This window comes from Gadus macrocephalus, chromosome 16 (assembly GCF_031168955.1).
Source record: "Gadus macrocephalus chromosome 16, ASM3116895v1".
Taxonomy (NCBI): Eukaryota; Metazoa; Chordata; class Actinopteri; order Gadiformes; family Gadidae; genus Gadus; species Gadus macrocephalus.
Genome location: NC_082397.1, coordinates 8887747 through 8897758, shown reverse-complemented (window position 1 = coordinate 8897758; position 10012 = coordinate 8887747). Strand labels below are relative to the sequence as shown.

General features: G+C 46.3%; 2 protein-coding genes across 3 annotated transcripts; one reads left to right on the top strand and one right to left on the bottom strand.

Annotated features, from left to right (window-relative positions):
• The first annotated feature begins 75 nt into the window (after positions 1-75).
• On the top strand, positions 76-2752 carry LOC132473883 (vacuolar protein sorting-associated protein 37B-like). 2 transcript variants are annotated; one of them, XM_060074170.1, is made up of 4 exons: positions 76-234; positions 440-611; positions 732-811; positions 1365-2752. In XM_060074170.1, the coding sequence occupies exons 1-4, from the start codon at positions 139-141 to the stop codon at positions 1872-1874; spliced, it is 858 nt and encodes a 285-aa protein (XP_059930153.1). In that variant the 5' UTR covers positions 76-138; the 3' UTR covers positions 1875-2752. The 2 variants fall into 2 exon arrangements, with proteins under 2 accessions (XP_059930153.1, XP_059930152.1); XM_060074169.1 differs by having other exon boundaries at positions 440-811.
• A 44-nt stretch (positions 2753-2796) lies between these two features.
• LOC132473885 (mitochondrial uncoupling protein 2-like) lies at positions 2797-9480 on the bottom strand. Its single transcript, XM_060074171.1, has 8 exons — positions 9217-9480; positions 9028-9115; positions 8673-8917; positions 8327-8525; positions 6388-6594; positions 5858-5959; positions 5283-5463; positions 2797-4862 (listed from the first exon to the last, which is right to left on the bottom strand). Exons 3-8 carry the CDS (start codon positions 8802-8804, stop codon positions 4748-4750), a joined length of 936 nt encoding a protein of 311 aa, XP_059930154.1. The 5' UTR covers positions 8805-8917; positions 9028-9115; positions 9217-9480; the 3' UTR covers positions 2797-4747.
• Positions 9481-10012: the final 532 nt, after the last annotated feature.

Below are 10012 nucleotides of genomic sequence, written 5' to 3'. Positions count from 1 at the left end.
ATATATATATATATATATATATATATATATATATATATCCGACATGTCCGACGCCCCATCCACCAGCAGGGGGGCCCCACAGCACGGATCAGGACGGGCTCTGAGGCTGGGCTGCAGCAGAGCCACTCCACTTTAAACATGTCAGCACAATTCGGCTTTTTGAGGATCGCTGAACTGCGGCGTCTTCTGCAGGATGAGGAGAAATGCAACGCAATAATCCGATATAGCGAAAAGGTAAAACGGCATGCCAAGCATTAGGCTAGTTTTCATATAGTCTACCTATTTGTCCTAGCTTTCACCAAGTTACTTTTGAAGAGACCCTTTAAGCTTTATATGAAGAAAACTAATGAATTTATCTTTAGAATTTATTTTATCGTCAAATCTTCAGGAATATTGTATGCACAGCATAGCATCTAATCCCGCATTCAATGATTTAAAGTTTCAGAGTCTGAAGAGCGCCATTGAGAACATTTTGGTTTCCAATCATAGATTGGCAAAAGCCAGTCTTTTTCATAAACCAGCCTTTAGAGATACAAAGAGGCTGCTTGCAATGAAATACAAGGAGTTAGAGAAGCTAATGGGGAACATCAGAGCAAAACTAAGTTATCTGGGTAAGTTAAAGTTGATTTTTAACATTTCTAATATATTTTCTAATTATGTATTGGCTACATTGGCCTATATTCTTCTCAATACCGTTAAAATCTTTCTTTTTTATGTTGTTAATTTCACAGATGAAAAGTACACAGGCCTACTTCATATGGTTCAACTGTCCCTCGTGAAAAATATATTAAGTGTAGAGCAGGAAAGTGAGGTAAGAATACCTTTACTCTACTACTACAGCTACTACTACTACTACCACTACAGCTACTACTACTACTACTACTACTATAGTAGTAGTCTCCACTACTTTAAAACGATCTGATCTGAATCATTATTCATCCTGGTTTAAATTGTTTAATGGTTAATCGTGATGTTGATGATTCGTCATCTTTTACTTAAAACGTGAACCACTTGATTCAAGGGTGCCTCACTGCGTTGACCAATCAAAGAGGGGATCACGCCCAAAAATGAATGCCTCACTGTTCCTAGACAGCCATACTGGATGGCCTGTGACTGGGTGAAACCCAGTATCTGACCATGAGAGAATCCTAAAGATATCAATCAATAGGCCTAGATAAGCAAAACACACCCTGGTGGACCAAACACAGGCAGAGGTAAAACAAACAGCATCACAATGTGTGCCATGTGCGGTTTTGTCCAAGTAATAAACCATTCGGTATGCCAAAGGTCCATTTGAACCGCAGTCTTTCGGACTCTGACCCCAACAAGTGATGCTTTTCCTACAAGTGTCGCCCTTCCAACAGGCTCTCCTACAGAGGTTTGTGGACGGGGAAACACCTGTGGGCGACTTCCTGGAAGGGTTCCTACACCTGCGGAAACTCTACCACGTCCGGCAGGTCTTGAGGGACGTAACCCGAGACATGGTCATCGCCCGACGGACCCCTGGGAGCCCAGCGGGCGTCGGTACCACCGGAGACCCCCGGCGGTTCGTCCCCCCGCCCGCTGGGCCCCTCTCGCACCCCCGCTGCGATCGCTTCTGCAGCCTGGCGCCGGTCTTGGTCTTACCCGCCATCGGCCGGTCCCTCGCCCCCCCGCCGTCGGGGGCCCTTGGGCGCCGGGAGGCCCCGCCCCGGGGGCAGGGCGGGTCCTACTGGGTCCACCACCACCACCACCACCATCACCTCCACCACCACCAGCACCACCTCCTCCAGCAGCACCAGCAGCGGCTGCGATGTTCCAGGAGGGGGAGGAAACCCGCCCGCCTTCAGAAACCCCAGACCCCCCCTGGGAGGCGGGGCCCGGGGCTCGACTGAGGCCAGGGGCCTCGGACCCACCTGATCTTGGGTCTGTTTTCATTCATCTTAATGTATTGAGTGTTTTATTATGTTGCTTGCGGTGCTCTGTTTGTGTACTGTGGAGTTGATATGGTAAAGATAGTTTAGTTAACTGTAAGAGGCCTCTTCATCCTATCTGATGTTGAGACAGTTTTATGGCCCTTCACTGTACTTGTTGACATGGTTAGACACTCTTAAACTGGTTGGCTTGGTTTATGCTTTGTGTTTACTGGTACAAACCTGTACTGTGCCCCGTGAACCTGATATCTGTGCTCATCTGTCTCCAGAGAGTCCTGCCAAGTCTGCTTAATAGCCTAGTGACACACTTCATCTTAAACCATACCACACACCGCCCTAAAACGAAAAACATTGACGCACATTATATCCCTAAAGGCCGGACTCTTTTGAGAAACGTGAGCAGACCTCCGCACATCCTCCTGTAGATAGTTGTTAGATGAACTCATCCATTCATCCATCCGACCAGCAGCGTGGGGGTACAGGAGGTCATTCGGGTTCGTGGAGGTTACCCCGAGTGCATCTGGCCCAGACAGGACCCCCATGCTAATTTACCCCCGAAGAAAACCCACTACAGTTTCACGTGTGATCAATAGCAAGGCGAACGGAGAGAGCTTTTGGTTACCCGCCTGACTTTTGTTACATCGATGTCAGCGGCACCTATTATTCTGCAGGGTATAAATTGACCAATTTTCTCGTCTGTCAGCCAATGAATGAATTCCCCTACTGCTCAATGGCTCGGCCGTCTAAGATGGGCTAATGTGCTTATTTGTTTTGTTCGGTAAATGCTGGGATTAAATTCTCGCTTCCAAACTGCGAAACACGTCAACTATTTACATAAATTGGTAAGGAAAAAAAAAATAGAAACATACACAGACAAGGCAACTGAGAAATATATTATAAGTCTTAGTACAAAATGATGACACTATGACAAGCGGTAACATCTATGGAATAAGTATGGTCCATTTCTAGAATAAATAACAGTTGTTCCATCATTGATTCTGTCCTTTCAAAAGACAGCCCTGGAAATAAATAAAATGGCCCTGTTGGAATATTTCAGTGTTTAGTTTCCCCAAGTTTGTGCAGGGGGGTGGTTATGATTCAGGATGCTCCGATGTGTCAGGGAACGACTGATATAGGAGATATATGGAGGACTGTGGGACACAGAGAAGCAGGCGAGAGCCCCCTTCTAAAGGATTTTAGAGCTAAACGTCTAAATGTGATCAGGGGGGTATTCCATCAACCAAGCTAAAGGCAAAGCCGGCATATTTCGCTTAGCCTCGCTACTTTAAGCTAGAGTTGCGTTCTACCAACGGGACTAGGGAATCTCCGCTAAGTAACCATGGCAGTTTATCCAACCAAATTAAACTGGTCGGTATTCGGTACAAGGGTAACAGTCAGGCTTACTTGAGCGGTGTTTCAGAGAAGTCCCATCTGTCGGAAAGTGTACCATCAGAAGGTTCCGCCAAGCCTAGTCCTCACGATTTTGTCATAAATGTACATATATGAAGTAAAAACAGCCTATATTTTATCCTTCCTAAATGACTAATTAGGTGGGGATTGAACCCCGGACCACCGGGTACAAGTCCGACATGTTACCTCAAGACTATCGTCCTGATTACTAAAGTCCAGTCATTACATTAAAATATCTTACGCTTAATACTACTTAATCATAATATAATCATTCAAAAGATCGGCGATTTTATTGCCAGGCGGCATCCCTGTTTTTATTAATGGTTACGTTGTTCCCTTTTTGAGTTATTATATGCTTGTACTCCTCATAGACCTCCACAAGCAGCTGGTCGCCGCTGGAAAACATCCCGCTCGGTCCTTTTCGGACATTTGATCCATGATTCGACATTCGCGGTTCTAGGCTGGTTACATATCTCGTGAGAGCGCGTAATCGACGATAACGTAAGCCTGACTTGAATTTACCTGAGCAAGGCACGGCTGAACTGGGTTGATGGAACGGCTTTAGCCTCAAGTGGAAGTTGCCGTTAGTTCTAACCGGGCTTAATCAACTAAGCGCCGCTTTCGTTAGCGACTTTTTTGGAATACCCTCCTGGTAACTACAAACTGAAGATGTGATTCTGGCGTGAGTATTGATCTATTGCTTGATTGTCTTTGTATTGCCTAATGACGTAGGTTTATCCCTGATGGTATCAGAGCATCCCTAGTACTGGCACATCGTTTCTACATTCAGAAAATCGGTTGTTTAGGTTATTGTATAAATATTCATATTCTAATATACATAAAGTAATCTTATTGGCAGATAAAAACATGAGCCTAACAAAATGGCACGAGTCATTCTCAAATCTAAATGTTATTGCGAGAGTGTAACAATAAGAAGTTTGTCTAATCACAGGGCGGAACTCCCTGTGATCCGCACACCAACATGTGTAACGTACCGGACATGTCGATGAGAACGGTTTACCTACGTTTCTCACTTCGAGTGGTTTCATTCAGTTGTAAACATGGCACTTATTATTGCGATATAAATCAGATAAACACACAAAAAACAAGTCTTTCCTCACCTGCACCCACAATCATCTACTTTCCAATTCAAACCGTGTTACATACTGTCACCAAAACCCTTTGTTATCCTGCACTTCGACGTCTCCGTCCATCCGTCTTTCTGTCTCTCAGAGGAGGAGCAAGGCATTGGAGACCCAGAAACAGCTTTGCAGTCGCACCAGTCTGTACCTGAGGTGCGCTTCCTGAAGTGTGCACTCCTCTTTGGGGGGGGGGGGGAGTGAGTGTTGTGTTGCAGAGGGTGGGCGCTGGATGCTTCTGACACACTGTATAGTGTGTCAGTAAGGCAGACGGGAGAGCGCAGACTAGACGGGCAACTGCCAGGACTGGTGGGCCTTCATCATGCCTCTCTTGATCTGCTCGTAGCTCACAAACATCACGATGTTCCAGGAGCCCAGACGCAGGAAGGAGGGAACAAACCTGCAGAAGGAGGAGCGGTGATACACGGGTTGAGTTCCTCGTCGTGAGGCGGTCTCATGACACTCAAAGGTTCTCCGTGCCTACGTTGGTCTGGTGGTTTTCTGCTCAAACACTGATTGTTTGGATTTTGAAATATCAGCAAGCACCATGGCAACCGGTGCTAAACATATTGATCCCCATTGATGTGTTGTCAATGCCGGCAGATTTATCCAAGAACCTTGGATAAACCTCCTGCTCTTGAAAAATTTGAAGCAATATCACGTATCAAGATGTGAGACATGCTCTGTGCTGGTGAATCCAATCCCCTGACTGGTTAACCCCTACAATACCAGCCTTGCATAATGACCGATAACAGGAGCTAGGAGTACATCAACTTAACGCCATAGGGTAGCTCATCCCCTGGTTGTGAGCGGTACGTACCCCTTATAGAAGGCCTGGGGCCCCTCCTTCATGAGCATTGTGATGGCGCAGTTGGTGGCCCCCCTGTACCGGCCCGGGGCGGAGTTCATGTAGCGCGTCTTGACCACGTCCACGGGGGATGCCACGATGGTGGTGCAGAAACCGGCGGCGAAGGCGGCCGTGAAGTGACAGGGCATGTTGTCTGTTCCACACACACACGACGAGAACACCACTGTTATTTATGCTACCTCAAGGTCCGTTGGTTTGGAAAGGTGACGCATTATACCACCAGGTGTGAGTGTGATTAGCCGTTACAAGCTGTTTTTGAAAATCGACCCACGTCCAGGGGGACACGCCCACTTGTGATGTCAGAAGAGGCTGATTTTCAAAAGTGCTTGTAACGGCTAATCACGCTCCCACCTGGTGGAACAATGCGTCACCTTTAAGAGCCAAGCATGAGAAACAAACATTACAAAATACAACCCATTCTGGACCTGGGAGGACACACGCACACGCACACACACACACACACACACACACACACACACACACACACACACACACACACACACACACACACACACACACACACTCGCCTGTCATGAGTTTGCGCTTGAGGATGAGCTCTTTGATTAGGTCGTAGGTCACCAGCTCCGAGCAGTTCACAATGGCGTTACGGGTGATATTGGGCAGACATCCTGGAGATGGGGGGGGGGGGGGGGTTCCGGTTAGTACAGGTCCAGCCTGGTTTACACTACCCTGTTCACTAATAATTCACAATGACGTCGTCGCTACAAAGATCAATAGTCTGACATAGACAAGCATTCTTCAAAAGCACCTTTTCAATAAAAAAAAATGTTAAGCTCATGTAATAAACAAATAATAAAGCATTTATTTAAGATCATATTATAGAAATAAAGTACTTTTTAAGATCATACAATAATACAAATAAAGAACTTTTTAATCTCATAAATATACAAATGAAGTACTTTTTAAGCTCATATAAAAATACAAATAAAGTACTTTTAAAGCTCATATAATAATAATACAAATAAAGTACTTTCTAAGCTGTTATAATAACACAAACAATAAAACGGATTCGGCGTTTCAAACAGTGACCACAGACCTCTCCAGAGCCCCCTCAGCCCCTCCTCCCTCGCGATGGTGCGGTACGCGTCGAAGGTGCCGCTGTAGCGCTGGGCGGCGGCGCCGGCCCCCGGGAGCCGGACCTGGGCCTGGAAGCGGACCTTGACCACGTCGGTGGGCTGGGCCACAGCCACCGCCAGGCCCCCCGTGGTGCAGCCGGCCAGCAGCCGCGCGCCCATGCCCGCATCTGTGGCAGCAGCAGCAGCACAGAGGGAGGAGACGCACTGTTAACGCCCGACTGGAATATATATAGAGGGTTAGGACACACACACACACACACACAGATGTAGACACACACACACAGATGTAGACGAACACACACACATACAGATGTAGACAAACACACACACATACAGATGTAGACAAACACACACACATACAGATGTAGACAAACACACACACACACACAGACAGATGTACACACACACACAGTTGTACACACACACACAGATGTACACACACACGTACACACACACACACACACTTACAAGCAGATGGACACATACTCACACACGCAGATGTAGACACATACTCACACAAACACACACACAAACCTACAAAGATGAAGACATATACACACACACAGAGATAGACAAAACACCACAAAGATATAGCCACACACACACACATACACACACAGAACACGAAGGGCCATTGACTCTACTCCTGCGGGGGAACTCAGAAGGTCAATGTAAACGGATACCCCACAACGTGTTTCTGAAGAACTTACCTAACCCTAACCCAGTTTGTCAAGGTTTTGTTTGTATTGTGTAGAGAGGCGTCTTCTGAGATAACAGCACAGTGACCTACAGTGCTCGTGCTGTTTAATCCGAGAACACTATGCCAACCAATGTGTGTGAAATCCAAGCTCAATAGCACAGACAGCCACGCCTCAATAAACACCAGACTTAAAGGCCACTGCCATAGAATATTATGCCCTAGTCCAAAATAACAAGCTGTGATTGGACGGCCAGGATACCAGAGTCGTAACTGGACACACATATTAACACCCATGAGCTAAAAACTTTTTTTAGTTTTTAGGGCCCCAAGTTGTTTCACCAGTTCAAAGAGGTGAATATATGAACCCATGTATGCACACAGTTCATATTGACTCTATATTTTCCAAAGGCTTAAGCCTATACTGCAATACCACTGGGTGGGTCTGCTTGATAGGTTAATATGGAGAGAGGGTTGGTTCGCTTCAGTGCAGACAGATGTCTCCCCTCTGCCCTACATACTGGAGACGGCTCAAACCTGCCTGCCTCACCTGCTCCTTCCAGGCAGCTATAGACATTTACATTTTAACTGCTGTCTATGCAACATACGATCCCAGAAGCACAGCGAACAACATACTGCTGTTCTTGCATAACATGTTACGGTCATAGACCTGTGATTGACAGGCGAGACCACCCCCGACCGAACCCTGAGGGAAGAGATGCCCTGATTGGTCTGAACTACACCTGTCCTGGACGTTCTAAAATCGGAACAACATGTCAACTTGAATCTCACACAGCGTTCCATCCACTAATTGATGGACCACTATGGTATTTCCAACTAATTACACTCAAATTATAGCGCTTACGTCTACCTACTCCACCAACTTGGGTCAGGTAAACATACTGTGGCTTTAACTTGACATACCCTTGGAGGCTGAACATTTCCTGGAGGCGTTCACGCAGCATTCCACCAACTAATAGACGGATCAATATGGTATTTCCAACTAATTACACTCAAATCACAGCTCTTACTTCTACCTACTGCACCTTTAACTGCCACCAATTCAACTTGGGTTAGGTTAACATACTGTGGCTTTAACTTGGCATACTCTTGGAGGCGTAATTGACCACAGACACAAACCAAACCAAAAAAAACAGATATGATGTCTCCATGAAGGGCTAGCTCGTGTTTCCTGTGCGTACTGTCTGATCCCCGGGTGTAGACTTGCTTCATGGAGTCGTAGAGTCCGATACGGACGGAGGCGAAGCTCATCTGTCTCTGGAGTCCCGCAACCAGACCGCTGTACAGGCTGCGGGCCCCCTCCGTCCTCACCATGGTGCTGATGGTCCCAAACACGCCCTTGTAGCGCAGGCTCCCGGAGGACTTTGATTCCCCCTGGATCTACAGCAAACAAAGGTGTGTGACATCGTGTGTTATAAAAGCATACAGTACCGCATCATGTATAGATTAGGCCACGACATCATTAGTAAATAGGAAATTGGTGGAATAATAAATTGAAAAGAAGTGAGTGATGTCTTTCTTTCATACCTGGAGCCGGACTTTTGCCGTGTCCAGGGGGAAAGTGATCAAGTCCGCGACACACGCAGCGGTCCCAGCTCCCAAGACCTTCACAGCGGTGGTAGGGGGCATGCGGTCTGCGCTTCGGACAGCCACCATCATTGCCGTTACCGCTTACGAATGGTTATGAGGAGAGCTCTGTGTGGGAATGCAGACGACGTTGGACACGCCAAGGATTCTCGGAGCATCAGGAGATCGCTTATAGAGCAACCGACCTGTTGATCAGAAGGAGTGAATTACAGTAACACGTTATTGCTTTATGCTAATGAACCCCATATGCAGGTTGGTCATCACTTTCTACGTATCATGAATGATAAATAGTCACCTTCAGGTTTCAGGTAAAGAATAGTCTCTCATTTGCATGAAAAATACTTTGGCTTTTCCGCTGTCCATATAAACGACCCAGCATACCACTGTGGAACGCACGTGGAAAAGCTGAAAAAACACATTTGCATGGGGCGAAAAAAAAGTTTCATGCATAGGCCTAATAAGGAATAAAACCCAAAGAACCTACCTTTTTAAAATGTCTTCGAAAAATCGGATTGCAACCTTCAAAAATAAACTCCCAATATGCGAATCCAGTGTGCAGTAGCTCCGTGAAAAGCGCGGACTCGTGGAAGTGGAGTCCCGTCAAGGTATTTATACCGGGAGGCGGAAGCCCATGTGTCAGAGAGGAGAGGCGATCAGAGGGCGGCTCGAACCACACGCTGCGTGTCATCGCCTCGATGGCTGGTCATAACACGGTTCACTTTAATCATTGCGCTATTAATAGCAGAACCATCCCAACGAATTACCATAGTTTGTTATTACGAAAGACACCACAACACCATTGTGCAGTACCTGAAGCCACACCCAGGGCCAAAACAATCAACATGGATGTGTGATATAGGACATTTTTACCCAGTTCCATAGAAGCAAGACCTTACACATCCATGAACAAGGAACACCTTGTATGTTCTGTTTGGCCCGTTACACACAACAAAATGCACAAAAAGTAGACAACCATGCACTTGAAAACACGACGTTTTGCGCGTTGTCTGCTCATTAAGTTAGTTTAATGCAAATTCATTATAAACAAATCGAAAATAAAGAGCCAAGCAGGAGACAGCCTCCTTTCATCATTGTTTGCTTTGTTATGACTTATTTTGTTGGTCTCTTGCGATGGGTATGGCCTGACTGAAGTTACCACACTCCGTTTGTTCCCGGCACAAGGCTGTACACTTGATAATGAAAATCTGATGCAAAACCAGTTCATCCAACATTCCCCAAGGTAGCGTAATGTATACCTTACACAGAAAACCGTCTGTGAA

Coding starts and splice junctions, on each gene's coding strand:
- LOC132473885 (XM_060074171.1), bottom strand. CDS start 8,804: ATGATGGTGGCTGTCCGAAGCGCAGACCGCATGCCCCCTACCACCGCT. Junction 5,960..6,387: donor GCTGAGGGGGCTCTGGAGAG/GTCTGTGGTCAC, acceptor CCCCATCTCCAG/GATGTCTGCCCAATATCACC. Junction 5,464..5,857: donor CAAGCGCAAACTCATGACAG/GCGAGTGTGTGT, acceptor TGTGTGGAACAG/ACAACATGCCCTGTCACTTC.
- LOC132473883 (XM_060074169.1), top strand. CDS start 139: ATGTCAGCACAATTCGGCTTTTTGAGGATCGCTGAACTGCGGCGTCTT. Junction 235..439: donor TAATCCGATATAGCGAAAAG/GTAAAACGGCAT, acceptor AATGATTTAAAG/TTTCAGAGTCTGAAGAGCGC. Junction 812..1,364: donor GTGTAGAGCAGGAAAGTGAG/GTAAGAATACCT, acceptor CCCTTCCAACAG/GCTCTCCTACAGAGGTTTGT.